This window comes from Lepisosteus platostomus, chromosome 8 (genome assembly GCF_059453375.1).
Source record: "Lepisosteus platostomus isolate fLepPlt1 chromosome 8, fLepPlt1.hap1, whole genome shotgun sequence".
In the NCBI taxonomy this organism is placed as follows: Eukaryota; Metazoa; Chordata; class Actinopteri; order Semionotiformes; family Lepisosteidae; genus Lepisosteus; species Lepisosteus platostomus.
This window is the reverse complement of record NC_142618.1, coordinates 58531663-58551586: the sequence shown is the minus strand read 5'-3', so window position 1 is coordinate 58551586 and position 19924 is coordinate 58531663. Positions and strand designations below refer to the sequence as shown.

Sequence of the window (19924 nt, the reverse complement as noted above, 5' to 3'; positions counted from 1 at the left end):
AAAGTCACCATCAGCAATACCTTGTTTATCTAACTTCTTTTCATCATTCAAAACTTTAGTTTCAAAATGCACTGTGTGGCCATTAATATAAATAACGGCCATGCTTTCTGCACACCTGCTGCCTTTGCACTGCTTTCCAATGTTTTCCATTTCTTCTTCCACAGAGTTGTTCATGACAGTGAGCTGCAGAATTATGCAAGTCTTCCAGGGCCAGGCAGAATGGTAGGTGATATCAGGTGATGCCATGATTTTTCCACTGCTCTCTTATGCTGCGGAATATAATTAACGAAGGCCTCCAGTTTCACCTGTCCACTTTGAACAAACGTGACTGTCGTAACCGTCCCTCCTGCATTGTTGTTTTCACTAGCAGTGGGATACCCCCACCCTCCACACAGAGACACCCACGTTAGAAAACAAGTCTGTTTTTCTCGGCGCGGGGAACCTCATTCTTCCATATCCTCCGCCACACCAACCCCTTTTTGCGTCTCAGAACCATTTCCTCAATGTACAGCTGCAGCAGTCTCATGCCCCCCCCTGCCTCCCTACCATTTCCTGTCGGACGCCCACAGCGCTGCGCAGAGCATCTCGAAAATCCCCTATATCTCGTCCCGTTCATGATTCAGCACGCTCCGCGCCGTATGAAGGAGCATTCTGGGGTTTTCCTGTTAACTTTTCGTGACCTTCTTTGGTGCCAAAGAGCTGCGGACTGGCGATTGCGTCAATCCAGACCACACTGTTTATGTTGTCGTTCTTTTTGTGATTTATCGCAGCGGTTTTTCTGAAACCGTGAAGAGCAAAATTTAGATACCTGGAAATTAAATGGGGCCCAAAAATCTGATCAAAACGCTTTTTCTTATTGAGTCTTGTAATCAAACAATTACATGGAACTTGAGATTGGTATTTATGTTTTGAATAAGTAGAATATATCGCCTTTTTATGTCCAATAACAAATAGAATCATGCCCACTAAAGCTTTTGATTCATGTAGTCTTTTTCTAAATTTTGCGTCTTGTGTTGAGTGTACAGTTCAGAAGACCCCATAGCCCACTCAAATCTGAATGCTCCGCATGTTGACTGTGCAGGAATTATGTCATACGTCTGAAATATTCTCACTTCTCCCTTCACAGATTCAGTGACTTTGCTAATTCTTAACTTGTCTGAGATACAAGAAAGGGGTGACAGGTACACAAACATCTCACTGATTTCTCTGAGCTTTTTAAAGGGATACCTGGGGTGAACTGATGCAGGCTGTATGGAGACGTCTGATCCATGCCGTGAATGAATAGTGATGGTCCTGTAACTCAGTGATTCAGCATTATATAGAATTACACAGAATAAATAGCTGATCTAACTGGTTTTACAGTTAGTTTTTTATATTTTGGTTTAACGCAGGCTCTTAGCTCTTGCTTAGTCTTGCCTGGGCTCACAGACGGCATCCTTTGAATATCCAGTGTGATATGCTTTCTGCTTGCATTATCTTCTGTCCTTGAGCCCTTGTGCTGTTTTGCTTTCGAACTGAGCACGCGAGGAGACCAGTACACATACTTTGTAAATCTTTTTAGCAGATAAAGACCTTATATGAGGAGCTTTTTTTTTCATCCCAAGGCATGATTAAAAGGGATATAAAGACATCTGAAGGGCAGCACTGCACAGGAACTCTTCTCATTCTGTGAAGGCTACATTTTGTCAGATGTAAAATCAAACTGAATATTGATTGACGCAGAAAAGATGCAGATTTTTGCTTTTTTTGAGGACCGTTGCAAAATACATCATGCTAAGCAGCTACAGTAGTAATTATTTGTCTTTGTCTGGTCTTTGCCTATTCAATTAAAAACAAACTCTAGTTAAAGGGTTCTCAGTGCTTGGAAGAGGTAATATTGTTCTTGCTTACCTTATTCATTATAAATGTCTGTTCTGTTCAAATACTTAAAACTCTGTAAAAATTCAGAACCAGTAGCTACTGTGTGATCTGTAGGTATTGAGTAGACCTTATTGCGGAGCAGGGAGAACATGTACAAATTGTACAGTACATTCATCGCCCTCAGTTCATCATCCTATTGTGTATTTACATCTTAAAACAAGATAAGTTATGAGTCAATTTCACTGGTAAATACACAAACACATACAGTAAATACATGTCATTTTAATATACTGTATAAATACAGCTGCCTGCATTCAGTCTGAACAATTCTCATACAAATTCCATGATGAAATTGACATTGTGAGCCATCGTCATTACTCAGATGGCTAGACAATTACAGAGGTGGAATTCAAGACCCTTTTGGCCATTTCCATTCAGATAAGAACTTGTTTGGTCTTGATCTTCTAGCTAGTTGAGGCAAAGCACTCGTCGAGCTGTTTCTTGAAAGAAGTCCGGATATCTGCTGGGCATGGCTTGTTCCACACTACCACAACCCTTTTTATAAGTAGGTGCCTCCTGCTCTACATTTTAATGGCACCTCCCCATAGATTACTTTTGTGCCCTTTAGTGTGTTTCCGAGTTGATTCAGAAGAAGTCCTTTGGGTTGACTATGTCAATGTCTATGAGGATTTTGAAATCCCCGAATATTGAAACCCCCTTCTTTCAGCTTGTGAGTGTACAACATTACTTTAAGCCTGGGAATGAATCTAGTTGCTCTCCTCTGGACTGAATCCCGATGCACCAGCATCTTTTTCGTATCTTGGCGACCGTAATTGAACACAGTATTTTAAATGAGGTCTTGTCTTAGTGGTGCATCGTACAGTTGCAACATACTGTAATGTTCCTTGATTTTAGTTCTATTCTTTGGAGTATGGTTTATATCCCAACATTCTGTTGGCTTATTTTTAATTGCATTGGTAATTTAATTGACAATGGCAACAGGAAGTGCTGAATGTGGACATAGTAGCATCCATCATTCTCTATGTACAGTACAGGGTCACTGGGAAGCTAGAGCCTATCCTGACGAGCGATAGGCTCAAGGCAGGATATACCCTGGGTGGGATGCCAGTCCATTGCAGAGCACATACAAACACACATTGACACCAGGGCCAATTTCCCCTGAAGCCAGTTCACCTACCAGTATGTCTTTGGACTGTGGGAGAGTCCAAAGACATACCGGAAGAACCTGGTGAAAATCCACATGAACACGGGGAAAACACACAAAACGCCACACAGACAGCACCGCAGGTCCAGAATTGAACCCAGGGCCCCAGGGCTACAAAACAGCAATGTGAACCACTGCCACCCTTTAAAAAAGTAATTGGATTTCACACACCTCATCAAGAACTCACTGGTACTTAAAAATATCAAATAACTTTCTAAAGACTGCAATCTGAGCATCGTGTATGTTCATCTGATTTACAGAAAATGCACCAGTCAGACCATGTTGATGGATCTGCGCTGTCCTTTCAGCAGAACCTTTCACCAGTTTACAGCCCATTTATTGACCCAGCTCACTCACTGGACCTACAATGGGACGTGTCTTTCCAGGGCTCCCATCGGCGGATGGAGCAGCACATTTACAGCCTGTCGTTTTCCTTTCCTTTCCTTGTGCCGCAAAATCGAAACGCACCTCACTCTTTTGTTCTTGACTGCAGCTTTCATTTTTAACCAAGACCACCACTGGGAGTGTGCAATACCACAACAGTTCCATCCTCCACTCGTCCCAACTGAGCTTCCTTGACAGCAGAATGCACAGTAGGAAGTATATTATTTGAATATATAAGAATATATATATATAGTGTAAGTGCAGTATATTAACGCAACGTATTAAGTAAATTAAATGGAACTATAGCTTTCAGAAACACGTGTTTGAACCCGAGAGGCCCCATTTGTCAGATTTGCAGTACTCCTGCTGCATCTCAGAATTCCGAGAATTTCTTTAATATCCAAGCAGCGGGCATTGCTAGTAATTGCATTGCTAGTAATGTCAACAGCCAGCCTACTGTTTCATAAAAGCGAGCAAAAAAAGGACATTGCGGTAGCACCTGTTGAATGCTGCTAAAAGAAATACACGCATTTAGATTTACTGGCACAGTGAATCATCAACACAAATTCTAAATTCTGGTTGCATGTATAAAATGCAAGTTCTCTCATTGATAATTTTCACTTTCTCTGTGAGACAGGACTGGGAAACCACCATGATGGAACATTCTTGAGACATTCAGCGACATGGCATGAGTGCAATACCGAAGTGCTTTCAAGTACTACTCTGTCTTCTGGTTTCTGTAAACGCCTCCACTGTTTACTCTTGTGTTACCATATAAAAACCACAAATCGAAACTACCAAACCGACATAATGTCACTAAAAATAGAATACCTTAAAATGGAAGTGCAAAAACACACAGCTACTGGAAATTACACAAGGTAGATATCTACAGGCTTATCTATACTTTCACGAAAAACAACTATGCCAAAACTGCAATGATTCGATCATGACAGTAGAGAGCAGTGGCACTTAATAACACTTCAAATCACTTCATAACAAACACTCTTCAAATAACACAGTTAGGCTACTCTCCATATAAAACACTGCGTCATACATCCGTGAAGAAAATATTGTTACTATTCAATGTGACCAGCTCTATACAGCCCAGTCTTGTTTTGATGAGTATAATAATATAACTTGAAATTATTAGTAAGATCCAGATATCTTTCAGAATATTCTGATATTCTAGTATTCTAAAGTTTTATACTGCTACTGCAATCTATTATATACCATATAATGCCCATTATATTTATTAAACGGGAAGAAACGCACTTATAATTGTAGTTTGCTTATTTAATAAAAGTAAAATTCTGGATTTTTTTTCCTAGAATGTGCCTCAAAAGCCTAGCCATTACACATATATCAGTCACTCTGCAAAAAAGAGTCAAGCCAGGTGTGATCGGTTACCTCGGTTGTTTGCTTTTTGTTTTTTGCCGAGAGTATACTTCATAACAAACATCACATAAATGAGTAGAGAACCATCAGTTGTAATTTGTTGTCTCTAATGTGCATAGACGAAAATTTCTTTCTTACATTTCACCATGTCATATCCCATTTTTACTACTGCCGATACTAATGCCTGGGTCAAGAGCAAGTGTGCCGGGTTCAGTTGAAGACAATGAAAAGAACACCTAAAACCATTAACATCTTCTGAGAGTCGGCTCAGAACGTATGCTGAATATTAATCTAATATAATCACCCTCATCTTTTTCTGAGGGGAAATTATCAGGCATGGAAAAAAAAACACCGGGTACTTAGAATAGGGGCAACTGTGATACTGCAGAAAACAGGATGCATGCTCGAGCACTGCAGGCAGAAAAAAGTACAGACTGCCTGCTTTACTGGTAAGACTTAATCAGCTTTAAACAATGGAGCCTGCTTCGCTTCCTTTCAGTGCTTCTCGGGGGAAGACACGAGAGAGCTCAACACCGATATGCATCTGTAATAGAGCCGCATTGCACGAAATATGAACACTGTTTTCATTTCTAAAGGTCATTCCTCTCCTGTGTATTCCTGGACACCATGACTTATACTCTTGCTTGAAGTTATTACGGAAAGAAATTCAGCTGTCGGCATGTAAGTGAATCAGCAGCGCTAAACAGAAGTGACCGCAAGACTTTTGTTTTTTTCACCATTAATAGTGAAGCGACGTATTCAGAGTTTTTTTTTTTCAGCAGAGATCTAATTCATATTTAATTCTGGGGTGCACAGCTCCAGTCCCAGATGACCAGAATGCTTCTGCTTTTCTTTCCACCTGAATCCTTAGTTACCCAACTGAACTCATTATTTGTTTAACTGGACAAGTTGAAGCCTTTACTTGTTCTTGAGAAGCTGGAGGTCTAAAGTCACTTCTGCTGGACAGCAGTCCTTGAGGACTGGAGTTGGGCTCCCCTTGCATAATTATTGCCAATGGTTAATCAATCCATGGTAAAATTAAAAATGATTAATTATGACTGCTGGAAATGACCCGTGTTCAGGCTTTACAGGAGCATTTGTATAAACAATAAAGCTGTCTAAGCTCTTCAGGGCTATGCTGAAACAGCTCAGTCCTGTCTGGTGAATGCCGTTCTGGAAATATGTATAAAATATTGACTGCCCAGAAAACTGAAGAACTCTTATCCTACATTGACAGTCCAGACGATGACACACAGGCAAACGGTTTCTGAAGATCTGTGCTCTTTAATTATCACCCATACAACCTTTTGCATCAGCACATAAACTCCCAACCTCTAAATGGCACAGGCTCCCTAGTAGAGTAGACATTAAGGTTCTCTTGCACATGGACGAAGCACTGAAAGGTCTAGCTCCAGATTATTTTAAGGACGCACCGCATAAACACAGTCCAACTCTTAATCTGAGATCTGATGTTTCAGTCCTGTACTCTTCTGACGCAAAACTCCACACAATAAATGGTCATTTCTCTTGTGTAGCTCCCTACCTGTGGTGCTCACTGCCTAAATTCATTAAACATTTCTTTAAAAACATTTCTTCTTGTCTTTTGCCATCAATATATAATATAGTTTTACTCTTGGTTTCATTGTTAATCTGCTGTTTTTCTGTTTTCTCTTTCTTTTTCTGTATGTGTGTTATCATATAGTACTTTCTACTTTTACTCACAGTACTTTTCTATCATTAAGTTTTAACAAGACTGTTCTAACTGCTCAACGCTAGCTCCTTTTACATTTAAGTAAATGTGCCAAGTACTATATGCCTCACGGCTGCTCAGAGGTTATCTTCGCTTCAGGATATCACCCAGCACCCCTCCCAGACACAGGGAAGGTCAGTTAGGTCTCTTTCTGCTGCAGGATTCAGTATTATCCAGTCTCAAAGAGATGAGCCCAGGAACAGCAGCATGCAGTAGATTAAACAAAACAGACTAGTGTGAAGCGTTTATTTTTTACGCAGTAACAATACAACACTTTAATGCCATGTGTAATACGTTTGAAATTGGAGGTGAAAACAGCTGATTAATACTGCACTTCCTCCTGACACTGTACACCCCCACAGAAACAATGAGCTTCATTTACAGTATCATACACCTACAGTACGCTACACAAAGTAAGTCATGGTTCCTGCTGCACGCAGGCCGCCTCATATGAAAGAGCAAGGTGAACTTCTGTGTGTTTGGGTACAGTCTTTCACACTTTGTAGTAAAGCAAAAAGCAAGCTAGCGTTTTATTACCTTGTTATAAATATCATGTGAATTAGTAACACACTGTATATAAAAAGCTCCTTTATATAACATTCCATCCATTTTCAGACCGGTTGACTCTTTCAGTAATAATACACACACCTCACTACTTTTTACTATTAGTAAAGATCTTATTAGATAAGATCTGTTTTCTCAAGAACGTGTATATCGGGGGTGCCCAAACTTATTAAATGTAAGATCTACTTTTCCATTTGCCAATCCAGCGTGATCTACCAGTGTGAATTTGAAGCTCTGATATAGGAAAAACAGACTGTGGGCACATCAGTACAATAACGATACCCATCACTAAAATGACAGCAAATAAAAGCAAGTGACTCACGCTACAGTGAACAAGTAATGTTCCCCATTTAAGAAAAAAAAAATACCCTACCTTAATGTGAGCACTGGCACTGAGAAGCTTACTTGAGAACACTTGTAATTTTTTTTAACATGTTGACAATGCTGATCATGTCGATGACATTTTTATTGTGTCCCTGCAGGTCGACATTCATCATTTTCGCTCAAACACTACAGTTATCATATAGGCACTCAAACTTATCAAACTGTTGGCGAATTTGTCACGGCCAGTCTTTTTTTCGCTCCACTGTGAGCTGTAGCACATGTGGGGTTCGTGTGGCAATAACCAAGAGACCGGTCTTGGGCAGCACACACACACAACACTCTCTGTTTACGAAGTTTTTTTTCAGTGTCAGCCAGCACTCAGGGAAGAGACCTTTACAAGCCATTCAACAGGGGTTAAACATATACAAGGGCAGTAAAATGTATGACATTGCCATGCACAGATCTGGATGATTTTTTAGGCTATAAAAAAAGTAAACAGTCAAATAGACCATTTATTTTTCGCCAAACATTCTTACGATCGATCAACTGGCAAGCACTCCGGCATCGACTGGTCGATTGTGATCGACTGGTCGATTGTGATCGACTGGTTGGGCACGCCTGACCTAGGTTTATTGTTTCATCCAGAGGGAAGACCCTCCTACAGATCACTGTCTTGTCTCTATACTGGGCCACTGGTACCCAAGAAGGAAGACTGCCACCTGCTGGTCCGCCAACACTGCGTGAAGCAGCACCTTGGCTTTCGTGCAAGGTCTCCCCTCCCAGTGCTGATCAGACCCAGCTTTGAGATGTTAGCTTGTGAGATCTGACTGTAACTCAAGAGTTAGAATTTCCACAGCAAGACGCTGACATTGAGAGACATGTACCGTGAAATAAAAAGATCCTTGAAACTTGTACTACAGTCTATGACAAGCACCACAATGACAACAGAAAGAGTTCAGCTTAAGGAAAACAAAACAAAATGTAGAGTATTTGACCTAAGACAGCACATGGCCAAACTGTTTTTCCTGCTTCGAGAGGAATCTAGCACATATGCTAATTCACAGTTAAAACAATAGTGCCAACTTGCATAATTGCAGCTCTGTTAGCAGAAGCTGAATTCACAAGCATTACAACCCAGAATTAAAGGGTCCTTAAGGCTGTTTCAAAAGCTTTAATCAGCACATCAAGATCTTTGAGGTTGGAGTAGTTCAAAGGCTGTTGTAATGGCCTCAATTACCTATGTTTTCTTTGAAATGAAATACTTCCTTAATCACTAAAGAGGTGTGGAGCAATCAAGAGTCCTAAAAAAAAAACATAAACCCTAAACATTTGCTCTGAATTCAGTCACACGATATGAAGTGACTATGCAGTCACCCCCAGCGCATTCCTCAATACATGTTTTTATTATTATATATGAAGTTATACAGAATGACATCATGGCAATTCAAATGATGCCAAGCTGCAGAACAAGGAATCTACTTTGAATATGTGCCACCAGACACACAGAGTACTAACTGGCCTCAATCCACGAGAAACAGTGAAACCCCCCCCCCAGTTTTAGCATTTCCACAATGTGTTAATGTGTGCAGTGTTGTATACAGAGTGTACAGCAAAGCAGGTCTGTTGGACTAAACTTGTGAACTGCAACACAAAATTTTCAAACAACGACATGGTTTTAATTACAGTATTAAGTGGAGAAAGAGTGGAATTATGGCCCAGCAAGTTCACCATTCTTGACCCATCTAGCAGGTAATGGGAAAGTGTCAAACTAAAACAGAAAACTGAACATGAAAGACTCAAGAACGGATATATTTGTGCTTAAAAATACTGTACCTAAGATTAACTCAGCCGACAAAAAAGGGCAGCAATCAGAAAAAGATGTCAGTGATCCCAAAGGGGGATAGCCCTGCAGCAGATAATGACTGACAGTACAGAGAAAAAGTTTTTTCAGCTCACTCCTCTTCTGCTGTATCGCTCGCTGGAGACATCACATTACAGTCCTCACGGAGAACCTGTGACTGGGGTTTCTTTTTTAGATTTGTCTGCCAAGAACAAAATATGTCTGTTCTGTTGTGTTTGAAGTGCAGAAGAAGCAAGCCTCCCACTTCCTCCCGGACCGACTGTTCCTTGGTCGCAGTTTCAGTGGACTATTCTAAATCACAGTAACATAAAGCTCCGTTAATGACTATAACTGCACTTCAGACATCAACTGGTTCTCCTCTATTTCCTGTTGGTGGTGTGGTAGTCTGCAGTCTGAAGACTTTGTACCTGTTATTAAAGGCATTTATTATGGATTTATTATATGGTATACCTGGACCAGATTCTCTCATATTCAGGGTGTGTATTTACAGAAAAAAAAGCCTACATATTAAAAAAAACATAACATAAGAAAGATTACAGATGAGAATGAGGCCACTTGGTCCCTCTCACCTGTTTCGTAGTTATCAGAGAACCAGCTACCCTGGTAGTCTTCTCTGTTCAAGCCTAAAAATGTTCAGTTCCTTCAGCCTGCCACTGTAGGACATTCCCTTACCAGAATGCTTAAAGCTCAATATAATTCATTATTATTGTATTTGACCTCGATAGTGTCACGTTTTTTTTCTCATATGTAATTAATTATACATAATGATAAATACCAGTGAGATAGTATGTTCAAACTTTTGGGGATATTGCATAAGAAACATCCGACTAGAGAACAAATGAAAATGTGACAATGCATATTATTACATACAGAGAGTATGATTAAAAGTAGGCTATAATTCAAGGGAAATTCCATATCTTTGTTAAGCTATGTTCTCAAAGAGAATTGACTCAGAAGTACTGCAATTTATAACCATATTGACTAGTCAGTTTCAGGTCCAGTACTCCCAGTATGAATAACAACTAAACTGAAAAAATAAGTAGGTTAGTATTTTCAAATTTCAAAGCCAGCTTTAATGTACTTTTTTATAAACACATAAATCACATGATAAGGGCTTTCATTTTTTTCACTTTACATGTGCATGAACACAAACACAAACTGCATTTAACTGACATGAGTGAATTTTACCATTACATATACAACTCCAAACTGTAGTTTTAATGGGAATATATGGAGATAATGTACAGTATATTAGCTTCTTATGGAAAATACATATTTTTAGAAACACTTTTGTCTCTGATAAGAAAACCACCACTTATAAATTCATCCGGTGCCGTATATGTGTACAGTATGACCCCAGAAAAGCTCCCCTTCTCCTCAATACCAACTGGAGTTTTTTTTTGTCTCTCTCACACATTGAAAGATTAAGCCTTCGGCCCAGGTCCCAGAGACCCCCTGTCCAGAAGAAGTTTTGGGTTACCACTAAATCACCATCCGTTAAGCAGATGATTTAAGTAGTTTAGAGACCACCAGGGACCAAAATATAAGTAATCTTTAATCTTCAAGTACAGGGATCTCTTCATTTTCAGTTCTTCAATGTCTAAGAAGTGTTGCCAATCTTTGCAATTTGGGAGACCTGTAACACAAGCCTCACTCTGGCTATATACTGTAGTACCAGGGCTGGTGAATCCCTCTTTAATTGACCTAGATTGCTTATGTTCACTTGTCCCACACAAACAGTGTGAATATTAAACAATATTACATCCTTTTTTAGTTCAGACTAGAAAACAGCGATAAAAATGCAAAAAGCTCAACTCAAACAGCAGATTGAATTGAATTGGACATTCATTGCAAATAGCAGAATCTGAACCACACACACATCGTCAAGGTGCGCCACTTTTTAAAAAAGTAACTAATTTGCCGGGCTGATGGTAGTACAATGTCCTCTTATGGTATAGCCACACCCTTTCAAACAACTAGCTCAAAAACATACAGCAGAATGCACTGTAATGTAGACTAGCATAATATTCTAGTACGTAATAGTAAATACTGTATTACTGTACATACAGTAGTAAATATTGCTTTCTGTGCAACATTTAACTCATTAATTTAAATAAAAAAAAACAACTGTCACCATTACAGTACGAAAGGGCGTGATTATTTGTAAACATAATTCACATTTTTATTTTCTGATTGTGGCTTTCTTGTTCTTCTTAGATGATGAGAAAAAAACGTGACCAAATAGATTTCGACTTCTTTTCTTTTCTGACGTGATTCTGCACAGCAATATGAGTGCTGTTACAATAATTTTAATGTGAACAAGAAAAACAAAGTACGTCTTCATAAGAAGTTTGTGTGCAAACTTCAGCCTCGTCTTCGTTCACTTTACTGGGAGTGCACCACCCCCAAATTGCTCGATTTTAGCATTTAAAAGGCAGATTTTTGTTACGCCTTTGAATAGAAGGCAAAGGCTGGGATATGTAGTTCATTTTCCCTTACGAGCAGATGCTTAGCCAACCACAAACCTTCTGAAGAACTACAGCTCCTACGGTGCACTACGCAAATCTGACTTTCTGGTGCTTGTAGATACTGGGAGCTTGATAGCCAGCACAGAAGGACCTAAGGCTATCGCTTAGTATTAAAATCACCTTAAAACCGAAGAAATTGTGCATTGTAAAGCCGCGCACCCGATGTGCTGAAGCCCTCCGTAACAATGGGAAATGGAATAAACAAGGTAATTATTTGTATGCATTCCCTTGATGAAATTGTTAATATCTGAAGTTTTGTGATTCAGTGTTCTCTGTGGTTTATATGGAGTCTCCTTTTGCATTTGCATAGCACATACCAAAAGATTAAAGTTTTTTTTTTTCGTATTCGGATATCTTTTCTGTGCGTCGAGGAGTCGTAACTGCAGACACGAGACTTGCTTTAAATGTAGTGCTTTCTGTGTACTCTGATATAGTGATATTCGTGATGTCTAAGTGTACTGTATATTAATGACTGTACTGTATGTCAGTCTGTCTCAGAGATGACGGAGCATAGTCAAAGTCTGGGATGCTTGCTCAATAATCTGTGGGGTACAATCGCTCATTGGTGTTGTCACATTGCTGTAAGTGAGTTAATGTTACGCTGTTTAACTCCCATTGTACGGGGCTGCTTGGATCTTCGCTGTAATCTAGCAATTTAGCTGTCACAGACGCCCACACATTTTGTGCAATCAAGTGGGCTGTAACTTTGTAGAAATGTACTGTGTGTCTGTGTGCCTGTGCATTTCCGTGTAACCTGATTTCTTTTTTTTTCTTTTGGTTTTATCAGATCTAGCTTGGGAAAAAAAGTTTTAGTGAGGTGTTTGTCGGTGTCTGGCGATCGAAGGTGATAAACGAAAGTGTTAATTCACATAATCTAGGGTATTCTAAAATCTATTTCAATTCACGTAGGTCTTTTATTTTAATTTGCGTATACCTAATTATGTCCCGATACTCCCAATATAACAAACCTACTGTATTTATTCCATGCCCTCTGAGTTAAACATGTTTTTTTTAATCATTATGAACCATACCTATATGAAACAGCCGTGATTATTGCACACCACACCCCTGTTCTCTCTGCTGAAAGCTAATATTGTCAAAACGTTTCATTCAGCGTAGATGTATGTGTGGGTGGGTAAACCTTAGGACTAAAACTTGAACAGAGTCCCGGAGTAGTGATCAGTGAGACCCGCTGAGTGACAGGCTGGGAAAAAAAACCCCAACGACATACACGCCTACTTTTCGAAACCGGTGGAGTATCCGTGTTTTTGACTAAAAAAAATCAGTAGCTGCCGAAGTCGATTTTTAAGGGGCATCATGCGACAAAAATATACCGAAAAAGCAGGACACTCGTAATTCCACATGAAAACAGTTACTTAAAGCCTTGACGTGTTTTGATTTTTCTATGCGTATTTGCCCTTGGGAGAAATTGTGACAGCGTTAATATCGTCCTGGGTGACATCCCTGTCATGACACACGGCTCGTCAAAGGAGATCTGTGTTGAGACTCCTGACAAACCCTTATTCGCCGCATCACTCTCAAAACCTGATGTGGAAAGGTGGTTTGGGCAGTATTTTATGCTTACAAATAGAGATATCTTGTGCGAGAAGAACGCTATCGTTTGTGACCTCGCCCTTGGGCTTTTGGGTTTTTGTCAGTTCTTGATAAGCAGTGTGGGTCCATTCAGATGCAAGGCTGTTGGATTCAGCCACGTGTGTCTTCTGATCAGCAGGCATCACCTGTGCCTCCTGTCCTGAACAGTAACTCATCCTTTCACTTGGTCAAATGGCGGGACATCCTCTTTGGCTGTGATCGAAGGCCCCTGAAAGATTTCAAAGAACACACCGTTTATGATGGTACAAACAGAATCAGTCTCTCTCTCTGCCCATGAACCAGCTCACATCTTCTTTTCTTATAAAATAGCCACACTACCTGAGCGGTCTCCACCCAGGATTTGAATATCAGATTTGGATCTGATATGCACCTTCTCTCCCTGAAAGGCCTTAGCTGTCTTGGACTGGCGGTTGATAATGACAAACTCAATAGCAGTTCTCCGTGTAGATGAAGACTTTGGGACTGCTGCCAAAATCGGATTCTAAATTTAGCCTTGAGTTGGGCCATCATTTCATCGGATGTCTGAACCTGCTCCTTGATTGTGTCATGGTCTTGCACTTCTATTTGTGGGAAAGCCTTTCTTTCAGTAAAGGAATGCATTGTGTGACAATTTGTTTCTCTTTAGTGGAGATTCCTGTATTGTTTTCCACAGGAATATTGTTGGAATACTCCTAGGCCTCATCTATTCATCCGCCTGCTGTATTTTCACTTTGCTTTTCCTGGTAGGGTTGCAGCTTTATTTATGTGGGAAATCTCATGTTCCCTTTTAGCTTCAAAAGCTTAGTTGCTTTCACTGTGTTTGTCTTGCACAGCAAAAGGTATGAGTTCTCCTAGAGTCAAACACTTTTTGTTGAAGATTGTTGGGTCTTTATTAATCTTATATTATTGGAGGAACTTGCTGTTTACCTTAAGATACAAACAGTTAGTATCAAGATTGTGAAGCTAAATAATATATTGTTTTAAAACTGAATGTGCTGCTAAATTGAAAAATAATATATTAACTGTTGTTACAGATTCAGTTGCCCTCTATAGCTTATATTTAACAGGTGAGTGCACTGGATAACAAAAAAAATCTTCATAGTAATAGGTGTGTAATTGCTTCACTTTGAAGGTTACCTGTAATCTTTGTATTTAACTCTACTGTGTCTCAACTAATGATGGGCCCCATATGACACTTGTAGGAAGTGCTGATAAGGGTGTGGGGTGCAACATTATTATGATCATGAGCTTAGCTGATTTGATCGAGGTGAGGTCAGAGGCCACTAAATGGTAACATCTTTTTGTTGCATTTTACAGATATGATAATTGAAAAATAAGATAGCCATACTGATAAAATGGGTCCCCTCCTATGAAGAAGTAGTCACCCAGGACTAATGGGTAAAAGATGTGCATGTATGGTTAACAGGCTTTTTGATATGATTTCATACAGGTTTGGCTACTGCAGTGCTACAGTATGCTTGGTTTTAAATTACTGTCATTTGTTTACACACCAAATTCTTTATGAGAAGACGTTAAAACTGTAATGTGACTATTTAAGAAAGAACATGGTTAAATAAGGTCCATTTTTTTTTCTAAAGGATATTGATTGTTTTTTGTCTGATCCTCTGCAGAGCACAATGATCTGTTGCATCGAAAGTGCAACAGGTACAGGTATGCCCCAGAATCACGTTTTTCCTAATGCAGTAATGTCATTCCTCACAGTTAATGGTAAGTTCCTTGAGGAAGTAGCAGATATTGGCAACAAAAAAATATAGAAGCATGTTGAGTGTAGTCTGATTAGTGTGGGGTTATTAAATGACTAATTTTCCCCGTTTATATGTACTCTCAAAAACAGCTGAAGCTATAAATAATGAGAAATGTCAGCTTATGAGAACAGAGCGGTATTATAGCGCAGGACAGTACATTTCTTGATGCCTGCTCTCAGTAATTGCTCATAGTCTGGTGTTATTTTAAATGTCCACACTCCCCTCTGTGTCTCTTGGAGCAGTTTCTGCTGCAGTGGTTATTGTTTTAGATAATGGTACAATTATAGAAGCTTACTCAGTGGCTCAGAAAGCCTCAGCCTGCTTTGTGCTTGTTGTACGAGCGCTGAATTAAGACAGCTCACATTCTCTTGCGTTGTTATTATTATATTTGGCGATCCAATGTTTCTGGAAGGAAATCAGTGTAGAAAAGAAGAGTTAACAGGGAGGCCAATCGGAAACAGAACATATGAATTTCAAGGTCTAAAATAATCACACATGCAGGGACATTCCAGCTTTGACTGTGATGACACATTTCGGCACTGTCCGCAACAGGGTTTGAGGATTGTTTCTATTTCCTATCACACGCTAATTTCCAAAAGGTTTTATGAAAGTCCTGGTATGAATGGCATTTTAAAGATGGCAAATGGGGCTTCTTTTGAAATTCCATGAACGTTTCTGTGAAATGTACAATGCAAACATTGCCGAATTCTATGATATTCAACTTCTTCTCACTTATGACACAGAAACCTGGATTATGTTTATTACTCTTCTCATATGTTAAATTGTGCATATCCATCATTTACAATCCACTAAATTACTGAGTACATTGCAACCAAGCCTTCATTGTTTTTTCCTCTCCTTGTCAGATTGCAAGTTCTCTCTTTTCCAGTTGTCAGCCCCAGTGATGTCAGCATATTTCCAGTTTCTACAAAGAATCAAACATAGTGACAGGAAGTAAATATCGGTTGTTTGTTTCTCATCAGCAGATGCAATGCGTACCAGCCCTCAGTTACTCCCACGCTGGACGGTTATATACAGCATGCTTTCTAGTTCTTACATTTCAGCTGCATTAGCTTATGGTGCTGACATGTGTCACTGTAATAAAGAAACCCTGTTGCGCTCCTAGACTCAGAACCCTTTAGCGTCTGTAGTCCTCCATGATGCACAACCAATAACGTTCTTCTCCAGAAAATTAAAACTGAAGAAAAACTCCAAAACACTTTGTAATACTATAGGCTCACCCAACAGTTTGTGAGCAGTGCTCAGATGCATTACATAGAATCCTAAAGCGTCTCTCCAGAACCCCTAGATACAGTACCACCATGATTTGCCTAATCCTTACAGATTCTTACACAACTCTTCAGGTATATCTTTGGGTGTTTTTTTTATATCAAGCACTCCAGTTACTGTTGTCTGACAGTGGTAACTAAAAACAGAAAGTAAACTTTTAAGTGGAGGCAATGACTGGTGAGGTGACCTGAAACCAAAAGTGCATGACAGACATTGAGAGAACTTCAGTCTTTAAAGTCTCAACCAACCCCCTGAATGGTGACATTCCACAAAGAGTTAGATGCTTCTAGGGTTTTGTCCTTACTCATTGCACGTCAAACCAGTTATTACAGCTGGTCTAGGCTAAGTCTACTTCACTTCATAAAGGCGGATTTTCAATAATCGTTTTCATTAAAGTCAATTGTATATGTTTTTTTATCACTGGTCAATGGATCTTCTTAGTTAAATAACGCAAATCTAATCCACCCACAGCAGTTCACAACAATTAATAATTAAGTAGAAAAAACAACAACATTGAATTATGCTAATTGTATTGTCAGGTCGATCACAAGCCTCATCTGTCACTCCACATTCAGGTCTGTGCTGTGTCTGAACCAGCAGTGGGTGAGCCTAGACCACAGCATATCAAAATGAGGACAAGATCCAAGGTTATGCATGATGGATGGGATGCAGAGGTCACAGAAAAAGGCAATTTTTGTTGTTGTACGTTTTGCAAAAATATTAATATAATTAAAAAAATGGCCTCACTCAAGAGTTTTAACATGACCCCCTGAATCATCTCCCTGTGCCAGTTATGGAAGATGAGGGTCAAAATTAGTTAAACTGAACCGAGTGTCACTCATGCCAAATATTTACACCCTAGCCATTTCTCCCAAGGGAAAACGGATTTATAAAATAGAATTGAAATCAAAGGGGGCTAATATAAAAATGGCCATGTTTCACATTATATATGTAATGACCCAAAACGAAATTAGGTTGGTGATTACGTTAGTCTTTCATGAGGCACAGATGTTAATTTTCTTAGACGAACATTTAAGCTGTTCCCTTGCATTAACATTCTACTGTGTATTCAACAAGTGTATGTGTGGTTAGGCACTAATTCTCACGTTACTAGAGATATAACCAGTTATAGTAAGGCATGGTCCACATTCCTTTCTCACATACTTTCCAAGCCTGTTTATTCACTTCTCCCTCTGCGACAGCAATGCGTCAGGGACCCAGTCTCAGACTCGAACAGAGGTGACTGCAAGGGAGACAGACTGCAAGCATTCAGAGTCATCCCTGAGAGCGAACCAGAGGAGAGGCGTGTATCCAAAGGGTTGTGAGAGTACTGGACAAGCGACCCAGCCATGTTGTTGGCCAAGTTTCCTGCAGCAGACATCTGGATGAGATCCTTGGATCAATTTGCTGCTAACTACCAGACAGGCTGGATGGGTCCAATGGCCACATATCATTTAGAACCTTTCTTATTTTCTGATGTAGTGGGAACTCATAAGAAACTCCTGGATCCAAGGCTTAGTTGCCTGTTTGCTGTTAGTGGCAAAGCAACCTGCAGGACAGGTGGTTCTTGTAGGGAAGGAGGAGATTCTGGGTAACTCTTGTGGTCAAGGGTTCAGCTGCTCCTTCCCATAATGCACTGTGGATGCTGCTCATGGGACCAGCTGGTGGCTGGGTGATCTGCCTTTTCCAGGATGCCTTCCAATACTCTTTATATTTTTTATTTTTGCTCATCACGGGAAGCAGCTGTTTATAAATTGTGTGTATATACTATTTCTTTAGAATGGGAAAACATTGGATAAAATATTGTATATGCGCTACCTTGCTAGTTAAAACAAAAAGGACAGGTATCTGGAAAAGTCAGACATAACCATGAATATTATATTCATGAATAAAAACACATGGCTGGCTTCTGCAAGATGTCTGATGGGGAGAAAAAAAAAGGTGTAGCTCTAAAAAAACACTTTCATAGCGAACTGGATTGTATGGCAATTATGTAACCAGGGAGACAATTATTTTCCCACAGAACGTTTCTGCACTGTCTGTGCTAGATGAAACCAGGTTGAACGGGAGGTACGATATGTACTGAATTACGACTCTCCAGAACCTTAGAATTATATGAGCGATGAAAAAGAACATAATGAAATGTGTGATTAAGTAAAGCACAAAACAGCAAGGCAAGCACTTTCCTGATTTTTTTTCCATTTGGGTAAGTTCAGGGATACATTAGGCAGAGTGCTCTTCTGTTCCTCCACGTGAGAGACGTTAACTCTGGCTAAACACGCATGCTGTACAAGAGAGAACTTTCAGGATGGAGCTGAGAAAATGACACGGGCACTTTCCGAAAGACTGCAGAAATGTAGATGGAGGTTTGGGGGCGTTAGGAGCAGTGTGTGATTTTAGAAGGTGTGTGTGGATTCAGGACAGCATGGCAGCGTGCTCTCTCCTAACTCCAAGGTGCTGGCTGGGGTTCTGGGCTCGAGCGGCTGTCTGTGTGGTGTTCGCGTGTTCTCGCAGTGTTTGAACAGGCTCCTCACCTCCTCCTCCCAGAGGCATGTTGGGTAGATTCGACTGGCAGGTTCTGAATGGTCCGGATCAGTTTGATCCCTGTCATGCTCCCATGTAAAAGAATTAGGTGTTTTCTACTTAATACTTGAGCTGTCAAGAGTGGCTGCGGAGCCTCTCTCTACCCAGAATCTGGTCTGTTGTGTAAGAATGTGAAATGGGGAAGTAAATTGAAGTAACAGTATAGGACAGTTAGTAAAAACAGAAACTACCTCACCTGGTCGATCACGTCTCTCCTGTCCTGGATGCACCCAACCAGACAGCGTCTCAAACTCTTAGCCGGCATTACAATGCACTTCAGGCTATCAGAGCCGCCAATCGTAACACCCAGCATGAACAGCAGGAGCTTCACAAATTGAAGTCGGGCTCCCTGTAGGCTTTGCTGGGCAGAAATGGCAGTGCTGAAGCGAGATTCGAGATCGTTCAAAGTAAAATCAGTCTGGGTAAGAGAAACGCTGGAAAACATGCTCATACTAAGCCAGTTGTACTAACTACTTTACTGGTGAAGGCTGCTTTGTGAAAGGGAAACAGAAATTTTCCTGTTCTCTTTCAACCACGGTGCAGGACAAGCTTCCAAAGGAAAGCTGGGAAAAACCAACTTTTCCAGCCAAAATGCAAAAAAAAAAATCTCTGCATGTGTCTAATTCCATCATCACCCCCCCCACCCCCCCCTGCTTTCCTCTTTTTTTGCATGACATGAAGAGCAGGAAGCATGTCCTGGAACTACCCCAATCCTGTCATTACCTCAGCTGATAAACTACCCCAGTGGACACTCAAGTGTGCACTGGGCCATTTTTCTTTCAACTCAAACTATGTTTCTCT

At 40.2% G+C, this 19924-nt stretch overlaps 1 protein-coding gene across 1 annotated transcript in view; it reads left to right on the top strand.

Annotated features, from left to right (window-relative positions):
• The first annotated feature begins 11921 nt into the window (after window positions 1-11921).
• The window catches only part of dusp22b (dual specificity phosphatase 22b), a 42595-nt gene continuing 34592 nt past the window's right edge, over window positions 11922-19924 (top strand). Inside the window, exon 1 of the mRNA XM_088644053.1 lies at window positions 11922-12097. Within this exon, the coding sequence (XP_088500179.1) occupies window positions 12077-12097 (21 nt within the window). The 5' untranslated portion in view covers window positions 11922-12076. The remainder of the gene's footprint in view (window positions 12098-19924) is intronic.